The 14,310-nt window shown below is 36.9% G+C and overlaps 1 protein-coding gene across 4 annotated transcripts in view; it reads left to right on the forward strand.

The window, feature by feature from the left end:
• LOC101017846 (testis-expressed protein 9) overlaps positions 1 to 14,310 on the forward strand; it is a 67,349-nt gene that overhangs the window by 14,627 nt on the left and 38,412 nt on the right. For all 4 annotated transcript variants that reach the window (XM_009210238.3, XM_031661903.1, XM_031661904.1 and 1 more), the window contains 5 exons: positions 3,190 to 3,269; positions 8,303 to 8,351; positions 9,144 to 9,226; positions 11,098 to 11,273; positions 13,997 to 14,079. In XM_009210238.3, coding sequence (XP_009208502.1) covers positions 3,190 to 3,269; positions 8,303 to 8,351; positions 9,144 to 9,226; positions 11,098 to 11,273; positions 13,997 to 14,079 — 471 coding nt within the window. The remainder of the gene's footprint in view (positions 1 to 3,189; positions 3,270 to 8,302; positions 8,352 to 9,143; positions 9,227 to 11,097; positions 11,274 to 13,996; positions 14,080 to 14,310) is intronic.

Consider the following 14,310-nt stretch of genomic DNA (forward strand, 5'->3'; position numbering starts at 1 on the left):
TGTTTTCCACTGAGAAGTCTGCTGCTAGATGTATTGGAGCTTCTTTGTATGTTGTTTGTTTCTTTTCTCTTGCTGTTTTTAGGATCCTTTCTTTATCCTTGACCTTTGGGAGTTTGATTATTAAATGCCTTGAGTTAGTCTTTTTTGTGTTAAATCTGCTTGGTGTTCTATAATCTTCTTTTATTTGAACATTGATAACTTTCTCTAGGTTTGGGAAGTTCTCTGATATTTTCCCTTCAAATAAACTTTCTACCTCTATCTCTCTTTCTGCCTCTTCTTTAAGACCAATAACTCTTATATTTGTCCCTTTGAACCTATTTTCTAGATGTTGTAGGCATGCTTCATTCTTTTTTCTTTTGTCTCCTCTGTATTTTCAAATAGCATGTCTTCAGGATGACTAATTCTTCTGCTTGATTGGTTCTGCTATTAAGAGACTCTGATGCAGTCTTCAGTATGTCAGTTGCATTTTTAACTCCAGAATTTCTGCTTGGTTCTTTTTAATTATTTCAATCTCTTTGTTAAATTTATCTGATAGAATTTTGAACTCCTTTTCCATTATTTGAGATTCTTTGAGCTTTCTCAAAATAGCTGTTTTGAATTCGCTGTCTGAAAAGTCACATGCCTCTGTTTTTCCAGGATTGGTCACTGGTATCTTATTTAGTTCATTTGGCAAAGCCATGTTTTCCTGGATGATCTTGATGCTTGTAGATGTTTGTCAGTGTGTAGGCATTGAAGAGTTAAGTATTGTACTCTTCACAGTCTGGGCTTATTTGTGCCAGTTTTTCTTGAGAAGGCTTTCCAGTTATTTAAAGGGACTTGGGTCCCCTGCCCAATATCACTAGGGTTCTTGCTGACTCATAGAGGTCTTGGTGGTCTTGGATAAGATCTGGAAGAATTCTCTGGGTTACCAGACAGAGACTCTTTCTCTTCCTTTATTTTCTCCCAGACAAACGGAGTCTCTTTCTGTCTGTGCTGAGCTGTCTGAAACTAGGGGTGTGGTGATGCAAGCACCCCTGTACCTAGCACCACTGGGATTGTGCTAGGTCAAACCTGAAGCCAGAACAGCACTGGATCTTGCCCACAACCTGCTATAAACACTACCTGGCTACCACCTATATTCACTCACAGCCCTAGAGCTCTACAATCAGCAGGTGATGAGGCCAGCCAGGTTTGTGTCCTTTCCTTCAGGGTGGCGAGTTCCCCCAGGCCCTGGGTGGGTCCAGAGATGCTGTCTAGTAGTCAGAGATTGAAGTTAGAAATCTTAGGAATTTATCTGGTGCTCTAGTGTTCTGTGGCTAAGCTGGCACTCAGACTACAACATAAAGTCCTTCACGCTCGCCCTTCCCCTTTCCACAGGCAGAAGAGCCTCTCCTTGCGGTCACCACCACCACCAGTCCATAGCGGGGTTTTGCCAGGCCACTGCTAGTGTTCACTTAAAGCTCAAGGGCTTTTCAGTCAGGTTGTGGTGAATATTGCCAGGCCTGGGACTCACCCTTCAAGGGAATGGGCTCCCCTCTGGCCCTGGGCAAGTCTAGAAATGCTGTCTAAGAGTCAAATCCTGGAATCAGGGACCCCAAGAGTCCACTTGGTGCTCTGCCCTGCTGTGGCTGTGCTGGTACTTAAGGTGCAAGACAAAGGTCCCTTTACTTTTCCCTCTGTTTCACAAGCAGAAGGAGTCTTTCACTGTAGCCACTATAACTGGGAATGTGCTGGGCCACCCCTGAAGTCAGTATGTCTCAGAGCCCAAGGGCCATGGCTTACTATTAATACCTTGGTATTGCTGCTGGTTATTTGAGGCCCAACGTCCCTTTAGTCAGCAGGTGATGAACGCTGTCAGAACTAGGTCCTTCCCTTCAAGGCAGCAGGTTCCCTCTTGGCCCAGGGTGTGTCTAGAAATGTCATTCAGGAGCTAGGGCTTGTAATGGTGGCTGTGTGACTCTGCCTGGCACCCCACTGGATGCCTTCCATGGCCAAGGTGGTATCCAAGATGCAAGATAACGTCCTCTTTACTCTTTCCTCTCCTCTCCTTAAACAGAAGGAAGGAGACACTTTTGTTGTTGCGAATTGCACTGCCTGGTGTTGGGGAAGGCATGGCGGAAGCAATCCTTTAGTGCCCCGGTTGGTGTTTCCCTAGGTCACAGTTGGTGTCTCCCTATGTGCCGCCCTAGTCCTCTGGCTCTGAGCCGAGCCCAGCACTAGGGTTTGCCTAGAAATTGGAGTCCTTGTATCCTAGACTGCCTTCAAGTTTACCTAGGACCCCAGAGCACTTTGGCCAGTGGTGGTGACTTGCTGACAAACTGGAGTTCTGACCCACGGGATGGGCGATTTTCCTCTGGATATAGCTAGTCCAAATGCTTCCTCCATGCATGGGTACTGTCTCAGCCCCACACGACTTTGCTCTCCACTCTGACAGGGCAGCACTGAGTTCAGTGTACAGTCCCCCATTCACTGTGCTGTCCCTCCCCCAAGTGCACAGACTCTTCAGGCTGCACAGCCACTGCAGGAGTGAGTCAGGGAGGGGTGGTGTCAGCGATTTAAGTCTCTCCAACCGTCTTCAATGACTCTTTCAATGATATGAAGTTAAAACCAGGTACTGTGATTGCTCACCTGATTTTTAGCTCTCATGATGATGTTTTTATGTGCAGGTAGTTGTTAAAATTTGGTGTTCCTGCAGAGGGTATGAATAGTGTAGGCTTCTATTCCACCATCTTGCCTTACTTTAATTTCTTGATGTGTCTTTGTCAAAAGCTTTTACTCCTGATACTTCACTTTTAGCATCTTCACAGCCTTCTCAACATTGAAGTTTTTCCTGATTTGAGACAAATTTTTCTACCCATTAAGTGAATTTTTAAAAAAATGTCTTATGCCTACTTCTAATTTCTGTTGTATGCTGTGTAAGTTGAAAGACTCTAAAGGGATGGGGAAGCCGGAATTAGAAATATTATGTAAAGGCCTTGATATTCTTACATTTTCCCCTTAGGATGGAATTTTTTAACCCATAACAAATGAAAGGTGCAACTAGTGTTATAGACCTTATCTTCATACTATAGCATTTAGAATTCTGTGCCTTTATGTTATGGAAACCCAGGACAGTTCTGAAATGATGAATGTTCAGAGAGGCACTTGAGTACATCTTAGTGGTTTGGTTTTTTTTCTGTATGATATATGACCTTTCTCTACTCATTTAAGAGAGATCGGCAAGAAGTACGATCTAGGCCTGTTTCAAAACAAATGAAATCATGTGATGATGAAGATGATTACAGTTTAAGGTAAGTAACTTAAATTCTCAAGCACCTTCTTTTAAATTGATGTACATGGATCTTTAACTATGTAAGATCTTTTTGCATGCAAACATTGAAAATTCTATAATTTTAAGAATAATGTATATATAGGGGGCTTATACCAATCCGACACAGTGGAAGCCCTTTATCTCATGTAATTTTCAAAATATTATTTTGAAATGTATATTCTTGTCCTCATTTTAAAAACTTTAGAGAGGAAACAGGAAAAAGTATATAATTGATGTGAATAAAACTATGAAATCATATTGTAGCAGACACAATGATGATCACCAAACATTCCAGGTCTCTTATAGTTGTCAGTGGGCTATGAATAGAAGTTTAGTTAATCTTTTCCAAGCCAAAACAGACAAGAATTGGTGTGTGAACCTCCAGCTGACTTTCTAGCCATGAAGATGAGTAAAATTCCAATTGATAAAATCTCCTAGCCTGGTCTCTGGGTGACCGTGTGTGGAACATGTAGAAAAAAGGGTCCTTCTTCCTCACTATGGCTGCATTGAATGGGTTAAGCTGCTGGAATTTTTAGGTTACTAGCCTGCTTATCTTTGCTAATGTTGAAATTGGTATTGGGAATGGAATGCTGCATAACAAAAACTCAGAAGTGTGGCATTACCTTAGCAGTTAGGTGGGAACCAGCAAGGAAACTGATATTGGAGGCTGAAAAGATAAAGGATGAATGTTATGTAGTGGCAATGAATTTAGTAAAACTGTCATCTGTGGTAAATTGGGAGGCACAACAGGTGTCTAATGAACTTGTTCTCTGGGGAAAGAGGCTGAAACACAATATTAGCAGTATATGCTCTTTTTTTTTTTTTTTTTTTGAGACGGAGCCTCGCTCTGTCGCCTAGGCTGGAGTGCAGTGGCCCGATCTTGGCTCACTGCAAGCTCCGCCTCCCGGGTTCACGCCATTCTCCTGCCTCAGCCTCCCGAGTAGCTGGGACTACAGGCGCCCGCCACCTCGCCCGGCTAATTTTTTTTGTATTTTTAGTAGAGACGGGGTTTCACCGTGTTCGCCAGGATGTTCTCAATCTCCTGACCTCGTGATCCGCCCGCCTCGGCCTCCCAAAGTGCTGGGATTACAGGCGTGAGCCACCGCGCCCGGCCTCAGTATGTGCTCTTGAAGAGACAAGTTTGGGATAGATTTGGCTGATTTGCAAGCAGAAATAAAAGGGAATACCTGATTATCTAATTCAGATTCACAAAGATTTACAACCATGATTTCTTTGAAGAGCTTTATGGTTTTAACTCTTAGATTCAGGTTCTTTGATCCATTTTGAGTTAATTTTTGTATGTGGTATAAGAGTCAACCTCCATTCTTTTGCACATGGATAGCCATTTGTCTCAGCATTATTTGTTGAGAAGACTATTCTTTCCCCATTGAATGTTCTTAGCACTCTTGTCAAAAATCAGTTGGCTGTAGACATATGGTTTTATTTTTGGACTTTCATATCTGTTCCATTGATCTATATAGCTGTCATTATGCCAGTAGCACACTCTTGATTACCCTTGTTGTAACTGTCAAGTTGTGGAGTAAACTGGTTTTAGACCTCAAGAATTACAAGGTAAAATCGAGAAAATCTATAAGGAACAAAAGCCTATCAAAATTCAACCTTGAGGCAAATATCAGACTAAACATGTGGACTTTATGACTATTGATAAAATTTTCCAATGGATTAAGGCTTCTCAGGGCAAGAATCAGATTAAATGGCACATAGTGAAACTTTTCATTTGGGTAAAATGACCCACGGCAAAGACCTAACTAAAGTTATAGTCTCTCCTTAGAAGCTTGACACTGTTTAACCCATTTTTAAATTGAGAAAGAGAGGTCAGGTGAAGAAATAAATAAAGAATTAGTCTTGGAAAGAATTGTAGGTGATGTAATGGCATGTAGAACTGACTGAAATTAAATAGGGAAGAAACCCACTAGTTTGGGGGAAAGTTTTATCAGCAAAGAAACTCTAAGAATGGACTAAAATTATTTGTGGCTTTTAAAATATTAAAACAGCTATGGGTACCCCACCTCCCAGTATTCTAAGATCAAGAAGCAGGCTGTAAGAGGTGCACAGCCCTACAGGGTTTAGAGACAAAAGAGAAGTTTATTCCTACATGGCAGTATATTTGGCTCATGTGAAATATTGGGATATTATTCATGTATTCAAAAATAATTATTGCATACAATCCAGTATTTCCTTTCCTAGATATTTACCCAAGAGAAATATAAACATATATCCATGAAAAAACCTGCATGTGAATTTTTAGATCAGTTTTATTCATAATTACCAAAACCTGGAAATAATTCAAATATTTATCAAATGGTGGCTGGATGAACAAATTATGGTATATCCATGCAGTGGAATACTACTTGGCAATAAAAAGCCATGAACTACTAGTAGAATAACAACATATTTGCTAAGTGAAAGAAGCCAGGCTAAAAAACATATATAATCTATGTTTCCACTTATTTGATGCTCTGGAAAAGGCAGAGCTTTAGGGACAGAAATCAAGATGGTTGTCTGGGGCTTGAGTAGGGGTTAGGGGACTACCAAGGAACACAAGGGAACTTTTTGAGATGATGGAAATATTCTCTGTCTTGTGGTTGTGGTGGTTATGTGACAATATATGTTTGCTAAAACATATTTAACTGTATATGTAAAAAGAGTATATTGTATGATATATCAATTATATCTCAAACCTGAAAAAAATAATTTTTGAACACTGTTAGTGCCAGGTCTAGCTACTGGTATTACAGTGGTGAGTAAACAGACCTGATCTTGTTTCCAAGAAGTTAATATGTGTTGCTTTTGAGTATTTTTTAAGTACCTCAATTACACATTTTTATATTTTGATATACATATGTATGCATACATATAACATGAAACCACTTTATTAGCTGTAATACTCTGATATTCTGTAAAAAAAGATATTGAAGTTATCAAAATTCCAAAATTTGGATTATACATAGATTTAACATGGTGTTTATCCAGTAAACTGAAGAACTGAAATGATACTAACAACAGATGATGTTGTGATGATAACGCTCTGTTTATCTATCAGTTTTTTTTAATGCTACTGTTTGAACAGATGGCTTTTACCATGTAAAACATGGCATTTGGTGATCAGTTGGGAATTGCTGAATATGGGAAATAATTCTGTAAAGAAACCATTCATTTCAGGTTGGAACAATGATATTCCACCTAAATAAGGAAGAATATATTTAAATAGGTCTTCAACACCCAGGATGACTCTGTCAAAAACTGTGATGGGAAACCAGAGTTTAATCTCCTAATAACGTAGTATACATATCCTCCAGTCTGCTTGAAGCATGGTTTACCATACAGTCATTTCCATCATATTACAAACATTTCATGGAGTTAAACAAAAGTAAGAATACCATATTGTAGCTTATTTTTCATGGAAATACACTAGCAAAGTAATATCATTGCAAAATCTGATGGAGACAGATAACCCTTTAATGTCTTTTGACTGATATGTATGCATGTGTGTTGGGGAATGGAATGAGAGGTACAGAAAATGTACTAAAGAAATGACAAACATTAATTTAAAATGAGGAAGATTAAAGAGGACACTTAAAATTTGTATAATATTTGGAAACCTTTTCATGTCATTTGTGAGAGTGATTCTTTAGTTTCTGTAATTTTTAACATATTTTGAAAGCCTTTTTTTTCTTCCCAGAGGTATTTCTAATAGTTAAGAGGTTTATTTATCTAAGTGTATCTTTGTATTTAATACTGAAAAAACTTATGCATGGCTAGCTCAGTGGGAGGCATCTGATGGAAAATAATTTTAGTTGTATGTCCTCTCCAATGGTTAGGACTTCTCAGGGGATATGACAGAGTTTTTTCATAGCAATAATGGATGCTAACATGGTATGTTTTCAGAGATGTAAATACAATGCCCAAGACAATGTGTTAGGCAAATTTTTTCTGTAAAGGGGCAGATAGCAAATATTTTTAGATTTGTGGGCTAGTCTGTGTTGTACCTACTTAACTTTAAGGTTGTAGTGTGAAAACAGCCATAGATCAGACATAAGTGAATGAGTGGGTGGATTCAGCCTGTGGACCATAGTTTGCAGACTTCCATAAACACTCCTTGTTTTTTTGTTGTTGTCGTTTGAGACGGAGTTTCGCTCTGGAGTGCAGTGGCGCAATCTCGGCTCACTGAAAGCTCCACCTCCTGGGTTCATGCCATTCTCCTTCTTCAGCCTCCCAAGTAGCTGGGACTACAGGTGCCCGCCACCACGCCTGGCTGATTTTTTGTGTTTTTAGTAGAGACGGGGTTTCACTGTGTTAGCCAGGATGGTCTCGATCTCCTGACCTTGTGATCCACCCGCCTTGGCCTCCCAAAGTGCTGGGATTACAGGTGTGAGCCACTGCGCCCGGCCAACACTCCTTGTTTTAAACTACAAATATATTTTGAAAACCTTGTGTATAAAAATAAATTGCATTTTAGATGTGTTTATTCATGCACTCAACAAATACTTAAGCCAGTAGTACCTGGCATATAAGCTTTTAAATTGACTAGGCATAGAATATTGAACAAGGCAGACATGATTTCTGCCCTCATAGAGTTCACAGTATAATGAGGAAAACAGGCACTGACCAAGTGTTTTAAGTGGATTAAAAGAATGATAACATTGAGTGGGCTCATAATAAAAAGCCCTGTGGTGAATCGTTTGTAAAATGGGTAATTGCTGTGGATAGCCCACAATTACTCTTGATGATTTCCATTCATTAAAATTTTTGCTAGTTCCCTACTAGAATATTGGCATTATAGTGTATCTTCTTAAAGGTGAATTATTTAACCAAAGCATTTTTCTTGTTTATGGTACTCATTCAGAAAAAATTAACATGTGGATAACTACAATTATAGCAAAGATTATTTGATAGTTGAATAGTTTCCCTTTCAAATACAATTGTTGAATATCATTGTCTCAGCTCAATGTCATCTATTATTAATGTATAATGTTTATTTTTGGTCTGTAGAGGTGTATTACCATCTGAAGGGATAGTTCATCTTCATTCAGAAACTAAGGTATGAAATTAAACTTTCTCTGAATACAATTATATTCTGTAGAACTTAGGTTTTTTTAGACTTTTCTTAGACAAAGCAGAGAAGGGGTATGACTCAACAGAAACAATATAAACCTTGATAGTCAGAGGGATGCATTTATGAAATGTCACTCATATAATAAATGGAATCCTTTGTTGTCTCATAATTTCACTGAATAATTTGGAGGTACAGTGGAAAAAATTCTAGGTGAAATGACTTTGTAAACTGAGGCTTATTTTTTTTTTCTGAAGCTTACATCTAGTAGAGCGAAGACCTGAAAAAGAATGATACTCATATGCAAAGAAGGTGATTTGAAAAGTTTGTTCGTTCATTTAAATATTTATAGTGTAGAGATCACTCTTCTAGGTGTAGAACATACTGGGATCTATGTTTCCCATCCATGGAGACCTAAGCCAAGGGAACTGTATACCTGAAGGCCACGGAAGGCCTGCCTGGGGAATAATTGGTTCCTGAGGAGAACTAAATTCTGTGAGTCAGAATGTCCAGATTTATTCACGACAGTCCACTGGCTAGCTGAATACCATTGAATCTTTAGGACTCATTTTCCTTATCCTTGAATTTCTTGGTTTTGGTATTATCTAGGTCTTTTCCAGCTATACAGTTGTGATATTCTTGAAAAGACATTTTTGGTAATTCCATCAAAATAGCAGTTTTTCTGTGTAGCAAAATAGCAATTCTATGTGTTACAGAATTGCTTTCTTTGGCAAATGATTAGACTCTAATTAATCAATACTTTCAATTCTTTTAATGTAGCCAAAGACCAAAAACATTGATCCTGTAAACAAGGTTCAAAACAAATTACACTCTGCAAATAAGGGAAGGAAAACAAATTCAAGGTATAGTATAGTTTTCAAAGTATTTCTTTTTTTTTAGTTGTATAATTCACAATACCATCATTCTTAATTTTTAAGCTCTGTTTGTTTTTCCAGATCTTTTTATACCCTAAACATTAAGTTACCCTGCATATATCTTATCCATATTCAGTAATTTAGAACATTTTCTACTCAGAAATGTTTTGCAGCAGTTAACAAATACTTTATATTGTTCTCAAGAAAAATTCTAAATCTAAAATTTTTATAAATGTTATTTCTAGTGATTTATTCTCTTAGAACTGTGACTGCAACTGAGGTTTGTTTTGTTTTGTTTTGTTTTTTGATCGCTGCCTAGTTCTCTCAAATAGGCTCAATAGTCTAGTTTTTGAGTATTTGACAAAGTGCATACATTATTTTGTCTATTGAGCTACAGAATTATTTCCCATGCTCTAAATAGGACTATAATATAATTATAATTTACATTTTATTGTTTTTGGTGAGAAAGAATTCAAGACAGTTCTTAGTTTTATAGGCATAAAAAGGGACCCAAGATGCTCCCTAGGATAGGATGCTTTCTAGAAAAGGTGGAGGATTGAGTTGCACCAACCATCTTCAGTCAGTTATTACATTTAGATGTCTATTACTTACCCAAACTGATCACTGCATTGTAATTTTGGAAAAATCTTTGTTCATTTTTGTGTCTTTTAATTGTTTAAATAACTTTTTTGTTTTTGTTTTTTTTAAATAAAAGGGATGGAAAAAATAGAGTAAAGTGATAAGGAACAGAAAATAACTATACAATAGATTGAAGAAAAGAACTTACAGGCCACATACATGCATACATAACTGGAAAGGGTTACCTTTTCAGACTTCACTTTTTTTTTTTTAAAAGTTGATTTTTCAAATAGAATTCTGAAGACCAAGACCTACTATTTGATAGCACAATAGGGTGACCATAGCCAATTATAACTTAATTGTATTTTTAAAATAACTTAAAGAGTGTATTTAGATTGTTTGTAATTCAAACAATAAATGCTTGAGGGGATGGATACCCCCTTCTTCATAATGTGCTCATTTCACATTGCATTCCTGTATCAAAACATCTCATAAATATGTACACCTACTGTGTACCCACAAAAAATTAAAATGAAAAGAAAAGAATTCTGAAGCATTTGCTTATGTTTTAAAAGTGAATTTGCCTTTCAGAACCATAAATTTGTTGATGTGTCAATGAATTAGGCCTGGCCCATTCCTCAGTGCCTTTAGAAATGAGTTTTATTTTGTCGGTCTTCTCCATTTCATTAAAAAAAAATCAAATCCAACTTTTTGGTTAATATTGATCATGGTAAGAATGTGTTTCTTTGGGTGGAAAAAAATGTTGTTTGAGCTATTAGCTCTTCACTCTGTAATTTTTTCTCAAGAGGTATTTTTCTTTGCTGTTTGCAGAATTATGGCCAGGGTGATGTCAGTTTGTACAGTTTTTCTCCAGAGGCATGTAAATTTCAAAGCCACAGGCTGGATTTGACCTAGGAGGCCAAGTGCAGTACTCTTAGTTTTGGTATTCCCTTATATGGAGGCAAAGTCTAGACCATCTGGCCTCATAAAGCCTTCTCTAGCTCTGTGGTCATGTGATTCATAAAGACCAAAAATCTGCTAAGTCTCTTGTAATATAGTCCTTGAAAGTATCATATGTAGATTTCATCATAAATTTCAAATGTGTAATAGTAGTCTCTTGTAATATAAACCTTAATATCAATTACAGATTTCATCATAAATTTAAATTTATAATAATTTTGATCTGCTTATTTGGGTAAAAGGCATATATCCTTTCTACCTTTCTATTTTGTTCACATATACGTATATATAGACATATGTATTTAATTTTTATTTTTTAGTGTTAAATTGAAATACTCTGATGTCCAAACTGCCGACGATGTTGCCATTCCAGAGGATTTCTCAGACTTTTCCCTTGCAAAAACAATTAGCAAAATTGAAGGGCAACTGGAGGAAGAAGGCTTACCTGAATATACAGATGATATTTTTTCTGGTGTTAGTAATGACATTGGAACAGGTAGATTTTCTTTTGTTTCTTATTTTTATCTTTATAGCACAGTTACTTAGAAGAGGAAGTCTTGGGGAACTATTTCTTACATTAAACAAAAAATGTATTGTGATGTCTTGGTTTGTTTCAGTATAATCTAGTAGGATGTGGTGGAGGGAGGAATGAATGGGATTATAGATGAAATAAAACTGGCCATGAGTCAGTCATTGTTAAAGATAGGCAGTGGGTAAATGGGGTTCATTGAACTTGCCTACTTTTATGTTTCATATTTTCCATTATAAAAAGTAAAAGTAAAAAAGACTGTATTTACTGGTTTGATTGAATACATTTCAACTTAAGTTAAAATACCCATCGCTTATTGTTACAATATTTAAAAAGTTTTTCTGAATTTTTTCATTTACTGTTACTATATTTTATTTATTGCATGTTAAATCAACACATGCAAAAGGACAAATGAATTGACATTGCATCAGGTAAAATAAATGAATTTTCTAATGTATATAATTTTTCTTATTAACTCATTCTTTGCGTATCACTAGAATAATACTAAATTTCAATCAACTAAAAACATTACTAAATTTATGAGGAGCCTCCTATGCTATTGAAGCAAAAAAGTAAGACAATTGAGTATATATGAACTAGTTACTGCCGAACTATAATACAATTAATTGTGACTACGGGCAAGCCACTTAGCCCCTCTGTAATAGCAGTTTATTCATTTGAAAATTTAGCAGTTTGTATTAGATGATCATAAAGTTTATGTATTAGTCTGTTCCTGCACTGCTATAAAGAAATACCTAAGACTGTGTAATTTATAAAGAAAAGGTTTAATTGGCTCATGGTACTGCAGGCTGTACAGGAAGCATAGCAGTTTCTGCTTCTGGGGAGGCCACAGGAAACTTCCAATCATGGTGGAAGGCAAACAGGGAGTGAGACACCTCACACGGTGGGATCACGAATAAGAGATAGAGGGGGGAGGTGCTACATGTTTTTAAACAACCAGATTTCATGAGAAGTCACTATTATGAGGACAGTACCAAAAGGGATGATACTAAACCATTTATGAGAAATCACCCCCATGATCCATTCACCTCCTACTAGGCCCCACCTCCAACACGGGATTACAATTCAACATGAGATTTGGGTGGGGACACAGATCCAAACCATATCAGTTTATCTTTAAAATTATTTGATTCTGTGAGAAATCATAATTTATATATGTAATAATTATTGTGTTATATACTAGTCATAAGTAGGGAGCAATTTTCTTCTGCACTTACTATATTTACTGACCGAATCAAGCTTTCTAGGGCTAGTTATGGTAAGGAAATGTAAGTGGAGCAGTAAGTTGCCTTTAGGTCTCTCTAAGATGCTTTTGAGGATGTGATACCCAGGTGTTGATTGTTCCTCGGTAGAGGAACATGGTCCCAGGTCCCATGGCCCTGTTAGAACTGCCTCCCTGTGTTCCCTTTTTAGTATCACTGGTCTAGGTGTCTTCTTCTTTGGGAGAATTTTCTCTTATTTCAGGTGATTGCTTGGAATGGTTTGGTTATGTGTGGGAGAAAAGATCAAGAAGTAGTTTGGGAGCACAGATTACTTTGTAAGATTAAAGCTAGGGTCGAGTGGGGAGCAGAGTTTAGTACTGTGGGCCTCCAGACATGGGAGCACTCTGCTCCTTGGGTTAGAGTTGAGGTAGAGTTACTAAGGTTAGAGTTAGGGAGAAAAAGAAATGGGAAAAGTCATGCTTTCCTATTTTTTCTTCCTTCTTTCCCTCAGAGGCCAACTACTGTCAACTTCACACTTTTTAATTTGTCATTTCCCTCTATTCCCTGCTCACCTGGAGTTACATGGTAGGAGAGTTGAGGCCAAAGAGACCTAGGTAGAGTTAGAGCCAACCCATAATTCATCAGCTCGATGATAACACTGAGGGCACTTTAAAAAGCCAGAAGTGTGTATGGAGATGTTTTATGCTGTGCACATCACATGTGTATGGCTTAGTGGATTTGTCCTAATGACTTCTCAGAGCAGTTCCAAGTGTTTCCTCAAGATAAATTTCATGATTGTTTTATAATATTCCTACTATGCCATTTTGAACAAATGACTGAATGACTTATGAGTGAGTTCTTAATTCAGTTTTCACTTTATTTACTTTATGGGCCTACAAACTTCAAAGATTTACTGCTGATATTATTGAATAATGAACTTTTGCTGGCAGTAAAATACCAAAGATAGATCTTGAAGGTTTGTGGGAGAAAGCTTAGACACTAAGGTATTAGTGTATTTCTTTGCTTCAAAGACACATATACTACATTTTAACTGCTCAGAAATTGGCATCTGCATTACAGTCAGTGGCATTTTGTAATCACAATGACTAGATAGAAGCTGAGTTTTGCTAGAGAAGATTTATGTTTGTTTCTACCAAACACTCAGGGACATTATTGACCTGAGAACACTTTAAATTCTCTGATGTAGTTTGGACCACCCTGGTGAGTGTGAATTTAGTCTGCAAACTTATGTGAATACTACCTGTGATTTCTTTCTGTTGACTGGATTTATTCGTCATTGACCTTTTCATTAGGACTGTTTAGTACCTATAGTGCCCCCTAAGAGATATCTCCTATTTGACTCCCCATCTTGAGTATTTTCTTCTTTATAAAGTAATGGCCTGTCTTACAATTGATGTCATCTTAGATTCAACAAAAGACAGTAAATATAATTATTTAAATTCACAGAAGCACAGATCAGATTTCTAAAGGCCAAACTCCGTGTTATGCAGGAGGAATTGGATAATGTTGTATGTGAATGCAATAAAAAGGTAAGCTTTAAAAACCTCTTAAAAGGCTGCAATATTCAAAGACATTTTAGGAGCAATTTCCATTACATTTTGAATAACTTTATTTAGATATAAATCATAGTTAAATTTTGAAATCAAAAATTGTATCTAAGTACTGAACTTTATTCTGATATGTTGAATTTTCACAGAGCTGAAATATCTTACATTTTTTGTTATAATTAGTATTCTCTATATTAGTCTTACAAGTGTAGT

Source organism: Papio anubis, unplaced genomic scaffold, assembly GCF_008728515.1.
Source record: "Papio anubis isolate 15944 unplaced genomic scaffold, Panubis1.0 scaffold292, whole genome shotgun sequence".
Taxonomy (NCBI): domain Eukaryota; kingdom Metazoa; phylum Chordata; class Mammalia; order Primates; family Cercopithecidae; genus Papio; species Papio anubis.